The 19,677-nt window shown below is 41.7% G+C and overlaps 1 protein-coding gene and 1 pseudogene across 2 annotated transcripts in view; one reads left to right on the top strand and one right to left on the bottom strand.

Moving 5' to 3' along the window:
• The window catches only part of USP32 (ubiquitin specific peptidase 32), a 197,142-nt gene extending 182,454 nt beyond the window's left edge, over nt 1-14,688 (top strand). The window contains exons 28-34 of one of the 2 annotated variants that reach the window (XM_024757701.1): nt 695-781; nt 2,259-2,379; nt 6,772-6,963; nt 8,622-8,910; nt 10,832-11,256; nt 11,721-11,813; nt 12,428-14,688. In XM_024757701.1, coding sequence (XP_024613469.1) covers nt 695-781; nt 2,259-2,379; nt 6,772-6,963; nt 8,622-8,910; nt 10,832-11,256; nt 11,721-11,813; nt 12,428-12,601 — 1,381 coding nt within the window. In that variant the 3' untranslated portion in view covers nt 12,602-14,688. The remainder of the gene's footprint in view (nt 1-694; nt 782-2,258; nt 2,380-6,771; nt 6,964-8,621; nt 8,911-10,831; nt 11,257-11,720; nt 11,814-12,427) is intronic. The other variant, XM_024757702.1, reaches the window with a different exon arrangement.
• LOC112408039 (uncharacterized) lies at nt 14,654-18,052 on the bottom strand (annotated as a pseudogene).
• Between the last annotated feature and the right edge of the window lie 1,625 nt (nt 18,053-19,677).

The raw sequence follows: 19,677 nt of genomic DNA on the forward strand, positions 1-19,677 counted from the left end.
TATCATGGTTTTATTATCTTGAGCAGCCATGCAATAGCCACTACAAATTGCCAAATGATCCATAAAGTATATTGCTCTTATGTTATAGTCATTGCATTGCTTCTTATTGGGGCAAGGATGAATAAATTTTTTTAAAGTTGGAGAACTCGCAAAGCTATCTTGCAGTTAAGACATTACCCTAAAAATGTTACGTAGCTTATAGCTTTAGATAGTTAAGGCAAGGAAAGGGGGTATCTGTCATGTACCACATCAGGGATTCTCATTAAAGAAGCTTCTAAATATATAGTCAACTCCTCTAATACCATTATGACCTTTCAGCTTTCTGTGGTGTGTCAGTGTTCTTGTCATGGAAGAGGTCTGGTTTAATGTGAATTAAATCTCTTGATAGAATTAGGGCTGAAGGATAATTAGCATTTGATTTCATGATTAGCTTATTTTTATGAAATTTATGTGGACCACATGGACTCGCTCAGAGACATCTGGCAGTCTGCTGTGTCTCCCCCTCTATAAGCAGGGAGCCCTGAGTGTGGTTGTACAGGGCTGCAGTTAATGGGTTAGGATAACCAGCATTGAGCTGTCAATGTGAACATACTGCTCTGACAGATGCCCCTTTCTAGGGTTAGTTCAAGAGAAGATGAAAGAGACCTCAACTAAGAAATGTTTCTTATACTCTTTGGTTTATGTTCTGTTTCAGTGATGACAGTATGGGTTATCAGTATCCATTCACTCTACGAGTTGTGCAGAAAGATGGGAACTCCTGTGCTTGGTGCCCATGGTATAGGTAAAGTGACCTTCTGCAAAAGAAAAATTTTAGAATTGCAGCTTCAGATATTATACCCTTTTCATAAGGTTTCCAGTTTTTAGAATTAATAATGAATAATGAAAAGCTTGAAATAAACTTAGGAATTCTTCATTCATCTCTTCCCTGTGAGGTCTATAGCTAAGTTTTGCTCTTGAGATTTAGCTGGTTTTGTAAACTCTACAATCCTCATCAAATTCATAGTTTATGACTAACATTTATCATTCTATACCTTCTGCTCCTTAGATATAAATCAGTTTAGCAATTCTGAGCCCAGTAAGACATAGTCTATTTACTAGACCTTGCTGGAAGTCTATTTTTGGTTTTTAGAAGAGTTATGGAGATTGATTGGCCATTACTGTCCCAGCTTGGAAAATGCCTGAGTACTGAAGTCAGCCTTCAGAGAACTGTAACAGCTTTAGCAAACTGAGTCTGTATAGGCCTTGGAACCATGGCCTTTGTCATGGTTCCCTCCCCCACCCCATAAATTTTTATACATATTTATTTAATGTGCCATTTTACAAACAAGGAAATAGGCATGGTTATGCCAGATAAATTGTCCTACCTCCAAGCATTTAATAACTAAATTTAGAATTTCTTGAGGGTGTATGGTCTCAGATAGCCAATTCCCATATCATTTATTTGCCATAAAGTCCGCATATTCATGTGGATTTACAAATGGTTATCAAGTACCTTGAAAAACCAAAGATTTGAGAAGTGATAAGCAGGAGTCCCTGAAATAATAATAATAATAATTACATAGTACATATTCATGCATTTATCAGTCTGAAGTTAGAAGCCCATGAAAAATTGGGATGCCCAAGAAGGAAAGTAGAGAAGTAGAAAGGGGGACTTCCCTGGTGGCATAGTGGTTAGGAGTTCGCCTGCCAATGCAGGGGACATGGGTTTGAGCCCTGGTCCAAGAAGATCCCACATGCCGCACGGCAGCTAAGCCTGTGCGCCACAACTACTGAGTCTGTGCGCTCTAGAGCCCGCAAGCCACAACTACTGAGCCCATATGCCACAACTACTGAAGCCCGTGCGCCTAGGACCCATGCTCCACAACAAGAGACGCCACTGCAGTAAGAAGCCCGCGCATTGCAGTGAAGAGTAGCCCCCCCCAACGCAATTAGAGAAAGCCCACAGGCAGCAACAAAGACCCAACGCAGCCATAAATAAATAAATAAATAAACAAACAAAAAACAAATTTATTTTTTAAAAAAAGAAAAGAAGTAGGAAGGGAGAGTTTTGGGGGGTTTTTTGTGTTGTTTGGCCACGCCCCACAGCTTGCAGGATCTTAGTTCCCCTACTAGGGATTCAACCCAGGCCGTGGCAGTGAAAGCGACAAGTCCTAACCACTGGACCTCCAGGGAATTCCCGGGGAGAATATTTCTGATAAAGAAAATTTGGATTCCTTCATAATTACTCTTTCCTCAGTAGATCTTTTTTCCCCCTTTAGATTTTGCAGGGGCTGTAAAATTGATTGTGGGGAAGACAGAGCTTTCATTGGAAATGCCTATATTGCTGTGGATTGGGACCCCACAGCCCTTCACCTCCGCTATCAAACATCACAGGAAAGGGTAAGTACTCAAAGCCATCGTAAGATGGTGGTTTTCCTATGTAAAATTTTTCCCAGCTTAACTGTATCATGCCATTTCTATTTTCAGACAGTTTAAAAACAGCTAGAAAAACATTCATTGGCATTCTCTGTGGCACTTAAATATATTAACATGATTCTGTGGATGTTTCAGTTTTCCCACTTGTAGAGTTAATTGTATTGGAGCATTGAATTTCAAAAATGTTAATAATAAGTAAATCTTGAAACAAAACTTTGGGCGTAATTAAGAAGTTATATTCTCTGGCCATGACATATCAAGCGTGCCAGTCTCTCTGCCTGTTTATTAATTATTATTGAAGCTGCAGCATTTGGTAACCACTATTACTTAGCTCAAGTGCATTCCAGGGCTATAGCTGCTACCTTTAATGGGCATAGTGATCAGAAAATTAGAGAAAGAACTGAATGTTTCAAGACACCTAAGAGTACATCTCCATGCCTGTTCTTCACACTTAGCCTTCCTCTACTGCCACACTGGCTGGAGCAGTTTTTAAACTTTGAAAATGTAACTTCCAAAAGAATACTACCTCCATATCTAAAAATGTTTGCCAAATATTGTTTGAAGGGTAGATTGACTAGATAGCTTGTGCATAGAGATATGAAGAATCTGGTGGAGATGTAAAAGCAACAGAATCAAAGGAGTTGTTTTAGTCACAGGAAGAGTAGTAGTGGCTTTTGCATTTATATGATTCTTGATGGAAATTTCCTTCACTGTTTCTTAAGGCATTCCCTTTAGATAAGTTAGTAACGAAAATTAACTTTTCTTTTTTTTTTTTTTTAAGTATAGTTGACTTACAATGTTGTGTTTCTGGTGTACAGCAAAGTGATTCTGTTATACATACATATATATTCTTTTTTATATTCTTTTCCATTATGGTTTATTACAGGTTACTGATTATAGTTCCCTGGGCTATATAATAGGATCTTGTTGTTTATCCATTCGCATATATAATGCACGTATAATAGTTCTCGTCTGCTAATCCCAAACTCCCAATCCAACCCTCCCCGACCCCTTGGCAACCACAAGTCTGTTCTCTATGGACTTTTCTGTCTTTTTGTGCTATTGAGGAGTGGGGGAACTCCCAGTTCCAGACCAAATTCCCTATTTGGATCCCTAAATATGCCCCCACACACCCTAAGGCTCTCACTAGCCAAGGATGAGTACTATTTGTGGATACTTGGCCAAATGAAAGATCATTGGGCTAAAGGTAGCTGAAGAGAAGTAGATGTTTTGGCAGATTATGCTCACTGTAGCAAGGTAAGTCAATAACCTCAACCATGGTTACTTTAAAGAGGGAAAATTTTAGCAATTGAAAGAAAGATTCTTAAATCTTCATCAGCACAAAATCCAACAGGACATTATTGTGACAAGATACTCCTGTCAAAGATGAAAAATTATTTGGCTGTAAATCTCTTTCCCTTTTTAACAAACCCAGTGTGCAATCTGAAAAACTCTGGAGGACATCCTGCTTTATAGGAAGAGGGACCTACGTGACCTGTTAAATCTCATCCCACTTCCATTTTCAGTGATGCTCTTAGGATACCATGGAAACCAAGCTGCTACTGAGATATCCTTCCTTTCTGGGGAATGGGGCCACATGACTAATTTCTTCCTACATGTGGTTTCTGCATGTGCTTGGAGAGTCACGTAGACAAAGGAGATTCAAAATTGAGATTGTTGCCTGTATGTTTTATGGTTTTATTCCAGTAATTCCCCTTTTAAGAATTTATCCTAGGGAAATACTCTGTGATTTGCTGACAGATTTCATCATAGCATTTGTTAGAATAGTAAAAAATTAGAAGCAACTTGTATTTGTCCCACATTAGAGGCATGTGGTATAGAAATTGGATAAAATATTATGCAGCCATTGAAAATGCTGACTACCAGGAGTTTTTCCCAACATACATAGAGAGATGCTTATGATGTCTTGTAAAGTTTTTTATAAAGCAAGATATAAAATAATTGCATACACTGAAAAATCTCTTCATATAAAAAAAAGGGCAGAAGAAAATCTGCCAATATTTTGACAGTTTGCCTTTATATTAAGAGTATAAAAGGTTTCCTGCCTTTTTACATTTTTCACTGCTTTCCAGAATTTCTACATGAATGTTTTATTTGGTAAGGAGGGAAAAATATAGGCAATTGTGCTTATTCTTTTTACTTTTCCCGTTTGGACCTCACATTCCTTAGTAAAAAATTAAACTAGATAACTTCTCAGATCTCCCTCTTTTTCTAATAGTCTTACAATGTATGAAAGCTTATTATTTCATTCCTTTATGTTTTGGGCTAAGGATGAGCTTTCAAGCAACTTAGATTTAAAAAAAAAAAAGGAAGAGGGTGCCAATAATAATTTAGACTATTTGAATAATTGTAGAGGATCTGGGAATGGATCCCAAGACGTAAAGGGAATCTTTGTCATTTAGGGAAATTTTATTAATAAATAAAAATTATTTTTGTCCACAGATATGTTTTTCATCCATCTCCTTCCTCCCTGTCTCCATCCAGCTCTATAGCCTGTGTGCTCTATAGAAAATATAGTCAATAAAAATCAACATTCTGTACTTACTTACTATAATTTGTGGTTGGCCATAAAGCATCCCTGGTAGAGATAATAATACAGATAATGTTTAACTGGCTGTGAGAAAAGAGACAGTACTATATTTAATACACCTCTTTTTCTACTCTGATTCTAACCACCATGATACAGCATGTTTCCTTTTGAAGCATGTCAGTTTTTCCCTTGGATGACCAGCCCTAAAAATGATGAGAGTTAGTATCAGAAAAGAAGTCAAGGTCAAGCCAGATTTTCCTTCCGGAAAAAAAAGAGATTTCCTCTAAGTTCCCCTCTTTAAATAAGCTCTTTAGAAATGGATGGTGATGCAATGCTAAAACTCTTCATTGCACAATCAACCCCAACCTTGATAGTTTATAAAAACATTTGACAGCCTGTGACTCAGCCATCTTCTCAGGTAGGGAAAAAGTCACACCTGAAAACCTGTTCTAAACTGTGAGCTCAGGAAGGAAAACTTGAGGGAAATTGCCTCAGGCAGAGAGAACCAATTCACCTCCGGAAGGGAGGAGTAATAAGTGGAGTGAGGGACCTGTATGTGACCTTTGTCAAAAAGAGAGGCATTCATTGTCGTACATGTTGTCCCGGCCCCACCCTGCAATGTGATCCCTGTGGAGTCTCAGGGTCATTCATAGTCATGCTATGTATGCCTCACCTGCCGTGGTTCTTGATTGCTTAGTAAGTGGCAGCCAAGAATTGGAGAGGGAAAAATCCTTCCTTTCTGTCGCATTCTAGGCCCCTCCTTGTCTCCTTCCTCCTGATTCCCACGCCACCTCCAACATACATCCTTGCACATCTACCCCCCTTTGCTCTCTCCTTTCTCATATTTACCTCCTCCTTGCTTCAAAGCCTAGCATGCTGGTTAACAGGAACCACAGAGGTTTGGGCAGGTATTAGGGGTCTTCTCAGCAAACTCAGGCTTTTTTGAGCTTGCTGTTCCTTTTATTGCCATCTCAGATAGAAAGGCGCCAAGAGGCAGGAGAGAGATAACAATACACATGATATTTTGATAACTCTGCGTTATGGGGCATTAATATGCAAATGAGTTGTAGCCTGTGAGTTTTAATGCCCTGGGGGTTGTCCTCTTAAGGTGAGCTTTTCTGTATCCTTTCTTATTTAATCCAGATCTGGCATCTGTGTTTCAGTGATATTATTTCTCCTAGCCTCTGTAAAGCCTGCAGCATACTAATAATGTTATATGTCCCTGTTAAAAAATAAATGGCCTGGGCTTCCCTGGTGGTGCAGTGGTTGAGAGTCCGCCTGCCGATGCAGAGGACACGGGTTCGTGCCCCGGTCCGGGAGGGAGCGGCTGGGCCCATGGGCCATGGCCGCCGGGCCTGCGTGTCCGGAGCCTGTGCTCCGCAACGGGAGAGGCCACAGCAGTGAGAGGCCTGCGTATCGCAAATACATAAATAAATAAATGGCCTAATCTCAACACCCTGGCTTGAGAGCCAGTCCACATGTAAGCTGTTTTAGGATTTCAAATTGTAAAATAAACAGGCAATTCCTTGTTTGTTTTTGTCATTTGGAAGCATGCAGAAATTTTTCCCCAAAAAGCTATGGTCACATGAATAGAAATTTGATCAAGGATGTTATTGATGTTATATTTGTGAATAAATGTACAAATGCCCTATTTGCTCAGACTCTAGTTTGGGTTGTATTTTTTTCCTCATGTAAAGTAAATGAGGTTGAGTCACCTAGAGGATGATGCATAGCAGGTGACCATTTTAAACCCCCTCCCTCCCACCTACCCCTTCTCCCGTTCCTCCTGTCCCCTCCACCTGCAGGTTGTAGATGAGCACGAGAGTGTGGAGCAGAGTCGGCGAGCACAAGCTGAGCCCATCAACCTGGACAGCTGCCTGCGTGCTTTCACCAGTGAGGAGGAGCTAGGGGAAAATGAGATGTACTACTGCTCCAAGTGTAAGACCCACTGCTTGGCAACCAAGAAGCTAGATCTCTGGAGGCTCCCCCCCATTCTGGTATGTTACAGTCCCACCTCTGAGAGAGCAAGAGTCTAGCTTGACGGAAAGAAGTGGGGAACAAATAAGAGTTTTGGAGAATAAGACCCTTCCTGCAGCAGTGTTTAAAACACATTTGCTGTTGCACACAGAGATGAATTGTACTACAGATATTTGCTAGTTTTGTATCCTAAAGAGCATACAGCCTAGAAGGGGAGAGAAGTCATATAGACCAGTAACTGCATTAAGTGCAATATATGAGAAGTGCCACGAGTGGTACAACCTGGTGAATTTGAACTTCAGGACAAGGTGAAAGCACTCCTGGCTCTAGGGAGAGAGGAAGCTTTAGGCTTGTGCTTTATGGACTACAGAAGAGAACAGAGGCTGAACCTCCAATCCCGCTGTGCTTCATCACATGGCCACAACACGCTGCTGAATTAAATGTGAAGGCACAAGTGCACTGGGGCTTACATATTCTTTCTGATTTGATGTACTTCTGCCTTCTCCATTCATGGATTAGGAGACTCACCTGTTGCTTGTCAAGAAAGTTTGAGGTGTCAGTTCTTCCTATTCATTTAAGAAAGTTTTTTCCTTAAGGGAGGAAATCATATCAAATGTGAGGCACTGGTGTATTTTAACCAGACCTTGTGTGTATTTTTTTATTCATATCTTCTTCCTACTACTCTGTGAGACTGTGAATGTAGACCAGAACAGCTTCCCAGGGAAGGATGCACGAGAAATTACTAATGCTGATTAGCTAGCTCCAGGGATGGGAAGCAGAGCACAGGGACAGGCTTGGGAACAGGTAGGTGGGAAGGGGGAAGTTTTTTTTTTTTTAATTGAGGTATAGTTAACATGGAATTAAATTCATAGATTTTAAATGTCTAGTTTGATGAGTTTGACAGTTATATATACTCATGTAAGCATCACATAAAACATATCATGAAGTATTGGCATTTGTAAAACTATGTTTTTGAGGTCTTTAAAGAATAATGAGGAGTAGATGTTATATTGAGAGCTTGGTGGGCTTCTGTTAAATCCACACACCAGCATCCCCCTTAGAAAGGGGTTCTCTTTATATAAACAGTAAATTATTAAGCATTTAGGGTAGAGGGAGCCACCCAAACATCTGTGCCCACAGTAGAGAGCATAATAACACTGCTTAAGGCTAGAGGAATTCATTGCTCTTGAAAAGAAAAAGAGAAGGGAGATTCTTATGCTCTTCAGGACAGTGAAGTTCCATGGTAGCAACCAAAGGATGTGGTAAGAAGGAAGAGGCCTCCTATTGGAGACTAGGTAAGTTTCATCTGTAAAAAACGCCTCCATTTTTCTTCAAAACATTCAGTATATAGTGTTCTATCCTCATGAGTGTGTTTATGAATGGATCTTCTATGATATTGGAGAGAGGTAAAGGTCAGCATGTGTCACAAGCCCAGAGAACATGCAAGTATAGGCTCCTAGGATATTGAAGGAAATTAGGAGGATTACCATGTTAGTCATATAGCTAAAGGGCAGTGGCCTGACCGTTAACTATGTTACATAATAAAATATATTCTTCTGGGGGAAAAAAAGTTATGTTATATTTTTGGAACATTTATGTGTATTAGACTTGGGGATTTTTAATGTGTATTTTGTATCTTCAGAACTCTTTAATCCAAGTGTTTTCTATTCTTCTCCAGATTATTCATCTTAAACGATTTCAATTTGTAAATGGGCGATGGATAAAATCACAGAAAATTGTTAAATTTCCTCGTGAGAGTTTTGACCCTAGTGCTTTTTTGGTGCCGAGAGACCCAGCTCTCTGTCAGCGTAAACCACTCACACCCCAGGGAGACGACCTCTCTGAGCCCAGGGTTCTGGCAGGAGAGGTGAAGAAAATGGATGCTCAGAACTCAGCTGGGGAAGACAACATGCTCCTGAGCAAGAGCCCATCCTCACTCAGCGCGAACGTCATCAGTAGCCCTAAAGGTGAGGAGGCCTGGGGGACTTCACAGAGCCCAGACATCACTCTGCAAGGGGCTCTCCAGGGATCCCTCTAGGCTGCGTGTTTCCCTGTTTTCCACTCTGGAGCAACAGCTTGGTTGTACAAGGAACCTGTCTGAAATGTGACTTTTAGCAAGAAGTACAGCCTCGTTAAATCTATTTTCTCATTCATAAAATGAAGATAATACTAAGTTCACAGAGTGAGAAATTGATACATCAAGAGTAAAACACTTTAGGACTTCCCTGGGTCCAGTTGTAAAGACTTAGCGCTTCCAGTGCAGCAGGCACGGGTTCAGTCCCTGGTCAGGGAACTAAGATCCCACATGCCGTACTGCATAGCCAAAAAAAAACCCAAAAAACAAACAAAACATTTAAAAAAAGAAAAAGAGTAAAGAGCTTTACATAGAGCCTGACATTTGGTGATCATGAATGATAGTTGTCATCCTTGTTCCCTTACAGCAGGGGTTCTCAATATATAGTCTGAGAACCCCTAGAGAGTCCCTGAGACCCCTTCTGGAGGATCAGAACTGTTTTCATAAAAATACTAAGTATTTGGGGGTTCCCTTGTGATCCAGTTGTTAGGACTCAGCGCTTTCTCTGCTGTGGCCCAAGGTTCAATCCCTGGTCAGGAAACTAAGATTCCACAAGCCACGCAGCAAGGCAACAAAAAAAGAAAAAGGAAGGGGCTTCCCTGGTGGCGCAGTGGTTGAGAGTCCGCCTGCCGATGCAGGGGACACGGGTTCGTGCCCCGGTCCAGGAGGATCCTACATGCCGCAGAGCGGCTGGGCCCGTGAGCCATGGCCGCTGAGCCTGCGTGTCTGCAGCCTCTGCTCCGCAGCGGGAGAGGCCACAACGGTGAGAGGCCCGCATATCACAAAAAAAAAAAAGAAAAAGGAAAAAATACTAAGTATTTGCCTTTCCACTCTCATTCTCTCACAAGCGGAGTCAGAGCCAACAATACGTGTGATATTGTCAGTGAGATATATGCTTGTGTGGGACTTCCCTGGTGGTGCAGGGGACACGGGTTTGAGCCCTGGTCCGGGAAGATCCCACATGCCAAGGAGCAACTAAGCCCGTGCACCACAACTACTGAACCTGCACTCTAGAGCCCGAGAGCCACAATTACTGAGCCCGCATGCCACAACTACTGAAGCCCGCGTGCCTAGAGCCTGTGCTCCGCAACAAGAGAAGCCACTGCAATAAGAAGCCAGCACACCGCAAAGAAGAGTAGCTCCCGCTTACCGCAACTAGAGAAAGCCTGCGTGCAGCAACAAAGACCCAATGCAGCCAAAAATTAATTAATTAATTTAAAAAAGAAAGAAAAATATATGCTTGTATATTGTTTTTCAAATTCCTCAGTTTTAATTTCTAGTATGGTAAATATTGATAGATAGAACTTACATAAACAAAAGTTCTAGAGGTCCTCAACAATTTTTAAGGGTATATAAGGGGGCGGGGAGCTATTTATGGCCCGCTACTTTACAGGATTGTTTTGAGAGGTAGAGATAATAGAGTTCCCAATATCATGCCTAGCAATAGTAAGTGCTTAATAATTGGTGATCGTATTTTTTAATCTAATTTTACAAAGAAGAAGAATATGTATTTGTAAGACTCCTTAGTCTAATATTGTTTTGAACTGAATCTGTCCTAAATCATCTTTCTGCTATTTGCTAAGTCTGTACTTAGTTATACTTCACATTTTCAGGACATTGCTGCCTTTAGGGGTTTGGTGTTGAGGAAGACAAGAATGTAACTTACTGTCCACATAAAAGGAATAAAGAGTAGCCAGTCAGGACGCCCGTGTCTTTCCCTTTATGTGTACGCTTGTGAAGTTGACTTCATAGTTAGCATTTGGTGGCTGGTTTAACTTGTGGCATTTGGATTTATCTTTTCTTCCCTTTCACAGGTTCACCTTCTTCATCAAGAAAAAGTGGAACCAGCTGTCCCTCCAGCAAAAACAGCAGCCCTAACAGCAGCCCTCGGACTATAGGGAGGAGCAAAGGGAGGCTCCGGCTACCCCAGATCGGCAGCAAAAATAAACTGTCAAGTAGCAAGGAGAACTTGGATGCCAGCAAAGAGAACGGGGCTGGGCAAGTTTGTGAGCTGGCTGATGCCTTGAGCCGAGGGCACATGCTGGGGGGCAGCCAGCCTGAGCTGGTCACCCCACAGGACCATGAAGTAGCTTTGGCCAATGGCTTCCTTTATGAGCATGAGGCATGTGGCAATGGCTACAGCAATGGTCAGTTTGAAAACCACAGTGAAGAAGACAGCACCGATGACCAAAGAGAAGATATTCATGTTAAGCCTATTTATAATCTATATGCAATTTCGGTAAGTGGTTTGTTGTATGTATTCAGAATGATCTGCACTTTCAGTGGTTTGTTTGCTCATCTTCATTCATTCATTCATTCATTCATTCATCATTTTTTCAGGGCCTGCTTATTTGCTGGGCATTGAGCTTGGTGATAGACAAAGTTAGCAGTAGATATCTTGGCCTTTTGGGTAGAATCCAAGATGCTCGCAGTGTAATAAAGGGAACAGTCGTGTAATCATTATAACCGGAATCACAGGTTCAAGTCATTCACAATTGTGTGTTTCTAAGGAATTTTTGCTTTGCAAAAATAATTACAACAATAAAATGGTAAGATTCAGAGTTTTAAATTTTTCACTTTTCCTCTTTGATTTGTTTTTGGAAGAAGGAAAACACTTTTTTTCCCAAAAGTGTTTTCCTGATTGGATCCTAGTACTGTGCCCTGTCAACTACTAATATACCTTCACTTTCTTCTCTCTTATAGTGCCATTCAGGAATTCTGGGCGGGGGCCATTACGTCACTTATGCCAAAAACCCAAACAGCAGGTGGTACTGTTACAATGACAGCAGCTGTAAGGTAAATATCCCCAATCTTTGAATAAAAGAAACAAATGTCAACAGAACTGGAGGACACTTGTTGAAATAATGGACTTTCTCCTGAATAGGAAATAGTTATTGCTATTAGAATCAGGAAAAAAGAAAAAAAAAATTCCTCTAAGGGAGAATCAGTATATAGATGCCTTCAGTATAAAGGAATAAAAGTGATATGCAGGGAATTCCCTGGCACTCCAGTGGTTGGGACTCGACGCCTTCACTGCGAGGCCCCGGGTTTGATCCCTGGTTGGGGTGGGGGGTTATGCAGAGCAGAAAATGAAAACAATGAAGAGGAAGAAGGTATTGGTTATAAGAAAAATTTCTTATCATTTGAGCTAGTAGAATTTGATGGGTTGTTTTGTTTCATTTTTGTCATTCTTTTGACTTCTCTATGGTATGAATATTTTCCCCAAAAAATCAAACATTGAAAATAATGGGTCTTATTTTTTAGGGGCAGGTATGAGACAGCCAAGATATTAAGCTGATTGGGAGCAATCAGGTTTAGTAATTAAAGAGGGTTGGTCCTCCCTTCCCTGGTGAGGATTAAGAGCCGGCATAGTGATGGCTTTTTAGTTAAAGCCTTTCTTGCTCCTTCAGGAACTTCACCCTGATGAAATTGACACCGACTCTGCCTACATTCTTTTCTATGAGCAGCAGGGGATAGACTATGCACAATTTCTGCCAAAGATTGACGGCAAAAAGATGGCAGACACAAGCAGCATGGACGAAGACTTTGAGTCTGATTACAAAAAGTACTGTGTGTTACAGTAGCTGGTGATGAGGGAGATGACTCCCTGTAGCTGACATAGGGCAAAAACGTCACTGAAAGGCAAGCTAAATGTGTAGTTATTTTATCCTGTGACCCTGAAGCACAAAATAAAAATCCTAATTAAAATAGCAGTTAACATAACAGTAGTAATAATTTTGTTTGGAAGTGTCTCACTCGAGCTCCCTGGTAGAGAACTTTCAGGCAGAGCCCACCATTAGCCTGTAAACAAAAGGGTTTGGCACCAGCCACCTGGGACCAAATAAGAACTAAGTTGTGCTTGTCCAGATATGAACAAACATGTAGCAAGTATAGTTTACCAATAATCATAACAAAATACTAAGAATTTCCTTGGAGTCAAAGTAAAACAAAAAATTGTAGTGTTGTCTGGGGACGACATGACATGCTACCTCCTTTTTCCTGAAGTTTTATTCCACTGTAGTGACTGACACAATGGAGAAAGCAAGATCACAAAGGCGTGCGAAGGATTCTTGCAGCATGGACACAGATTTTTCGATTTACTTTTTAAACCATTTTCCCACTCTTTCTATGTCTTTATTGCTTTTTGTTTTTGTTGTTGTGTTTGTGTTTGAGACACAACCAATCACTGGTGGTAGCAGAGGCATATATATAAGTGGTAAGTCTGAAAGGGAGACTCTCTTAAGGGTTGCGTGCCTTCTACCCAGGGCCTTGGTTGAGAGACCCTGCAGGGAAAAAAAAAAAAAAAAAAGCATCCTGGGAGATCCAGCTAAAATAAAATAACCCTCCAGATAGAGGCGGCCTACTTTGAGGATACTTCAAGAGCCCTCAAAAATGTTTACCACCACTGCTGAGTGTGGGAGGGGAGTTGCCAAAATTTGCACCATCTTTACATGCACTGTTGCACAGAGAGCTTCTGAGAGGGAAAGTGGCAACAAAGCTAAATGGTATTTTACAATTAGTGGTTGTTTGTTCTTTGTTTCTTTGTTTTGCACTTTAAAGAAAGAATACGTGCAAATGAACTTTTCAGAACTTGTTCATATTTGATGGCTATAAGGGCTATAAATTAACTTAATTGGGGTATTTTCCCTCATCATATTAAATTTAACAACAAAACACATCCCAAACATTGATAGTGTATAAGTATTTTTAATGAAATTGGTGGTTTTAGGAAGTAAACTTTTGTTTGCCTGTCCATATACTTTTTTTATTTTGGTGTTTGTCCTTTTTATTTTTTATTTTTTTACATTTCACAGTAGTAGTCATCAAAAGTTATGTTTCTTTGCTCACTTCATTTTTTCCTTCAATAATTCAAGACTGGAACAAAAGTATATAAATGTTATTTATTTCAGGCAACATTTTTTTCCTGTGTTGTTTTTAAACATGTATTCGAAGTAAATATCTCACTTTTTTTTCAGTCTTTTTTTATTCATCTGGACCTTGGAAGCTGATTCTCATTAATTGTCAGATTCCATTACCCTTCCTTCCTCATAGATAGTAGGTACCAGTGTAATTAAGCATTTGTGTTCTGATATCTGAGGTCGGTTGCTATCCAGTTCTCCTCAGAGCATTTGGAAAGGTTGCCATAAATGGCTATCTAAGTTGAAACCCTATTCAGAAGAAGACTATAATTGCAGGTAGGAAGGAGTGGCCTAAATGGTATAATGTGATAAAGTCAGACAAAATGCAGACTTTATAGTTTCATGATTTTCAGTGTATAAAATCTGTCCATTCCTAACTGGACAAGTCCCACGAAAAAGTGGAAGATTTTAAAGAATTTCCTTACAGATGTTTTATTTAAGCAGGTAGCACAATCTACTAATGTTGTTTGATCTGTGTTGGTTATATTGGTTGTAATTAATTTTTTTAATTCATGATTAGCAGAAAATTTATTAAATTAACTAACTACATTCACTTTGTAAATTACTGTATAAAACTTGTTGACAATGCACTGACTTTAGAAAGATGTTAATGTACATAAATAGAGTGTAAATAAAATAGTGTTGATGACTGAAATATGAACTGTATAAAAAAGTATTGGTAATTGTATATGGAGTGTAACTGTTTATCTGTAACTATTATCCAAACAAATTAAATACTGTGGATGCATCTACGTGCTGTTTTTCCTCTATACAAGTAAACACAAAAAAGTCAAATTCTTTAGCCTTCCTCTCTGTGACCCTGTTTTAATTCTCCTAACTTGAATAATACCTACCTGACTTACAGAGGTGGAGGTTCTGTCTCTGAGGGAATGCAAGCTGTGTTGAAGGTAGAACAAGATACCTGCAGTGACCGGATAAATTGATTTAAATTTGGCCCACATCCCTGTTAGGAAATTGCTTCGAAGGCGTTGAAGGGGTTGGGGGGAAGGGTGGCTTGCTGGTTTGGAACTGAGAATTGGTGAAGGAGGTTTCGCAGTAGTTTTCCTGCAGATTAAGAGATAAGGTGAAGAAGAGGCTGACTTCTTATTTGTATAATGCCTTGAGATGATCCTGGATTTCTAGGGGGCTCTGAGAAACCAGGAATATCCCTGGTTGTCGTTCTGGGAGATCTCCAGGGAGGCAGTTGACAGTGTTGAGAAGAGTCGAAGATTTAGAGTTGTGGGTCCTTCACATTCAATCCTATCTATTTACCTTTAAAATCAGAATACCTACCTCTGGGGCTTATATTAAGTAAATGAAGTATATAAATGCCTGACACAGTTTCTTGGGAAGTGCTCAATGAATGTGAAATCCTACCCCCATGAGATCAGTCCTATACAAGGAGGTTTTTGTATTCCCTTGCCGTACTGACACTAAAAGAATTTGATAGCTCGCTGCTCACATTCTCCAAAAAACAAGAATACACATTAAAAATGTATAGAATGGGGCTTCCCTGGTGGCGCAGTGGTTGGGAGTCTGCCTGCCGATGCAGGGGACGCGGGTTCGTGCCCCGGTCTAGGAAGATCCCACGTGCCGCGGAGCGGCTGGGCCCGTGAGCCATGGCCGCTGAGCCTGCGCGTCCGGAGCCTGTGCTCCGCAGTGGGAGAGGCCACAGCAGTGAGAGGCCCGCGTACCGCAAAAAAAAAAAAAAAAAAAAAAATGTATAGAATGAAACATGTTGAATCAGCAGCAATAGTAGCTTGTTTAAGGAAACGAACAAACAGAAAAAGGATCAGAAAAGTCATCAGAAATGAAGCACGGCTTCCAAAGTGCAGTCTGTGTCTCTGGCTTTTTAAAAGACAGCCTTGAATATCTTCATCTTTGTATCTCAAACATTGTTCCTGGCACATGGAAGGTAAATAATATATAAAGTAAATAATATTTTAATGGAAAAGAAAAGACAATCTTGAAAAGAAACAACATATAGAGATGGGCAGGCATTTTATTTCTGGTTCCTGAATGGCCCTGTAAATTGAGAGCGGTCATCAGCCTCTCTGGCTAAGGCAGTTCAACATGGAATCTCCCTTCCACTTGGTGGCATTGCTCACTTATGGGTTCTTTTCTTAGTTGTAGATACCATTGAATTGGAGCAAGTAGATGAATTGCCACATTTTCTCCAACTATTTTAAAGGTTGACTATAGAGTTTTACTAGGCTAGAGCCAGAATGTGCAGCTTAGGGAACAGAGATCCCAGCTTTCCTTGATGATGTACCACCAGGTTTCTTAGTATTGAAATCAGAAGGTCAGAAACACACCTACATCTATGATCAGAGACCCATACATGATAGAGCAATAAAAAGAGGCTGACTTTAGGTTTGCCAAACTTCCTACCAGTGGAAAGCAAGGTAGTAAATAAGAGTGCAGGAGTTGCAAACTCAGAGACCTATAGGGACCAGGTTGGGAACAGAGTGTAACAGAAGCTGGTCCAGCTGTTGGATGAGAATGGGGAATAGTGGTGAGTTGTAGGGCACACATCCTTCTAAAGGCTCCATTTGTTGCCATGCAGGAATGCGGGCCCCAGTGTTAGACCAAACCTTTTTTTTTCCCCCTAAGGAGAAGCCAGAAATCCATATATACAAAATATCCAATTTAGACATGTTGGCAGGTTTGTTTTTTCGTTTTTAAACATTGTACTGTCCAAGTAAAACATATTTGCAAGCCAGATACTAGCCACCACTTTTATGCCCTCTGGTAAGTAGAAAGGTCATGGACTTGGAGAGATTCTAGGTCTTGCTATATTACAGCAACCGTGCACTAAAACAAGTTCTTTAGACCCTCAGATTTCTCATGCCCAATGAGAATACCACTTTACTTCAAAGGATTATTATAAGGAATAGATAATGAATGTAAATAGGCACAGGCCCTGACACCTATTGGGTATTCAAATAATAGTATTCTTTCCCCACTTAGAGAAGCAGAACACAGGTATAACATAACAATAATGTTATGTTCAAGTTCATTACCAGTCAAGAAGCATACAGCTAATGACATATGAGCACATTCTAGGTACAGAGCTCTGTGCTAGATTCTCTGGGGGCAGCTGTTCCCAACCTGGCAATTCATGAGCACCATCAAAATCAACTAGGAGCTTGTTAAATGTGCTGATTCCAGAGTCCCACCCACATTGTCATATTACATCTGTGCTCTGTGCCTATTGACACCCAGATTTATGAGATCATCTTCTCCCAAGCAGTCCAAGAATCTGCATTTTTTAACATAAATTTATTTATTTATTTCTGGCTGTGTTGGGTCCTCTTTGCTGTGCGCGGGCTTTCTCTAGTTGGGGCGAGCAGGGGCTACTCTTGGTTGCGGTGCGCAGGCTTCTCATTGCGGTGGCTTCTCGTTGCAGAGCAGGGGCTCTAGGCGCGTGGGCTTCAGTAGTTGTGGCTCATGGGCTCTATATCACAGTCTCATTAGTTGTGGCGCACAGGTTTGGTTGCTGCGCGTCGTGTGGGATCTTCCTGGACCAGGGCTCGAACCTGTGTCCCCTGCATTGGCAGGTGGATTCTTAACCACTTGCACCACCAGGGAAGCCCCAGAATCTGCATTTTAATAAGTTCCTCAGGGGAGATTCTTTTGTAGCCAGTTGGCGCTGTCCTGCAGATTGGTCATTTATGGAAACCACTGCTCCAGGGAATGAATCATTACTTCCGGTCTAATTAGGGAAAGATGATATGCATATGCATACACCTAAGGAGGATTGGTAGGTATAATTGTCTCCGATGACGTGCAGACTGAGGACGTTAGACAGTAGCTGTTGACAGAGTACTTAGGGAAAACCATACGGGAAAGGGAAGTGAGCAGCGCCATGAAGCTAGACCAGGATTTTCTTGTCAGAAGTGTGCAGAGCAGTGTAGTGGTCTGAACAGCAAAGGGAGCCGAGGTGGTGCGTTCCAGAGGCTGTGGAGGCCGTTTGAGGTGCGCTGAAGGTGCACGAGGGGCATATAGTAGAAGATAACAAGCAGGAGAAGCATGTTGGAAAGGCCTGAGAAGGTCAGACCTGCTCTCATAAAGGTGTTTCACATTGCCAAGTATTTTGGTATGGTTGCAAAACATTTTCCCATGGTTTTCATTAAGTACACACTAATCTGAGACCATTTAGTTATAAACAAATCTGTGCTTTCTGTAACTTAACTTTCTCTTTTTCAAATACACAATCCACTTCTGAAATTTCTCTTGATAATGAACTTTGGACTTTACCACAAGCCCAAAAGGAATGCAGGTGGAAACAAGGCTTCAAGTGCTCCAAGAAGATCAAAGGAAGTAGAGGAAAAAGAAAGAAGGAAACAGGCAGGAAATGGGAGGAAAACTAGAAGGGCTGTGGAAAAAGAGAAGGAAGGCAAGCCAGAGAAAGGAGCCCACCTAGTGTGTCCCCAAGAACGGAGGAGAGGAGGGCCAGGAGGGAGAGTGGGCTGGTGGCCGTGTGCAAGATCCTTGGAGGCCCCAGGGGTGGGTGTCTTCAGTTCTTCATGGCGGGATCCTCTGCACTGATGGTAAACCCCAGTGCTCACTGGGGTTATAGAGAGGGGGCCTTCTGTATTGGGGATCAGCAGGGAGCCCCCCAGGATGGATCAGGAGATGCCCATGGTCAGCAGGGCTGCTCCAGCCCCTAGTTCATGGCCGTCATCTTAGGTGACCCCACAGAAAGCAATACTGCTCTGATTCTTGCAGAACAGTATGACTTTGGGGTAGGTCACTTGTCTCCCCTGCACCTCCGTTCCACTGTGAATCATGAAGGGTTTGCCTGATGTCAGTGGTCTTAAACGTTTATTTTGAAACCACATTGGGGCAGGACCCTTTCCTCCAATTGTGTTATTTTTATATATAAATTTATTTATTTTATTTATTTGTTTATTTTTTGACTGCATTGGGTCTTCATGGCTGCGCGCGGGCTTTCTCTAGTTGCAGCCAGCGGGGGTCACTCTTTGTTCTGGTGCAGGGGCTTCTCTTGTTATGGAGCACGGACTCTAGGCGCACCGGCTCAGTAGTTGTGGCTCGCGGGCTCTAGAGCACAGGCTCAGTAGTTGTGGCTCATGTGCTTAGCTGCTCCACGGCATGTGGGATCTTCCTGGACCAGGGCTCGAACCCGTGTCCCCGGCATTGGCAGGTGGATTCTGAACCACTGCGCCATCAGCGAAGCTCCCTCCAACTGTATTTTATCTGAAGGACCTATAGCTGAAGCAGGTGAGGTTGGAGTTGCTCAGGTTGAAGTGAGGGTGGGAGATGGGGTTGCTGCTTGAGCAGCCTCTGGGAACTCTGGATCAGACGTTCAGTAAAGCAGCCGGGGGCTTCCATGGTGGTGCAGTGGTTGAGAATCTGCCTACTAATGCCGGGGACACGGGTTCGAGCCCTGGTCCAGGAAGATCCCACATGACATGGAGCAACTAAGCCCATGCACACAACTACTGGGCCTGCGCTCTAGAGCCCGCGAGCCACAACTACTGAAGCCCGCACGCCTAGAGCCCATTTTCCACAGCAAGAGAAGCCACCGCAATGAGAAGCCCGCGCAGTCTAACGAACAGTAGCCCCCGCTCCCTGCAACTAGAGAAAGCCCACGCGCAGCAATGAAGACCCAACGCAGCCAAATATAGATAAATAAATAATTTTTTTTAATTGTTTAAAAAAATAAAAATTAAACACCTTGGACGCTAAAGCATTCAGAAAATCGATCATGGGGAATT

This window comes from Neophocaena asiaeorientalis, unplaced genomic scaffold (genome assembly GCF_003031525.2).
Source record: "Neophocaena asiaeorientalis asiaeorientalis breed wild unplaced genomic scaffold, Neophocaena_asiaeorientalis_V1.1 scaffold327, whole genome shotgun sequence".
Classification (NCBI taxonomy): domain Eukaryota; kingdom Metazoa; phylum Chordata; class Mammalia; order Artiodactyla; family Phocoenidae; genus Neophocaena; species Neophocaena asiaeorientalis.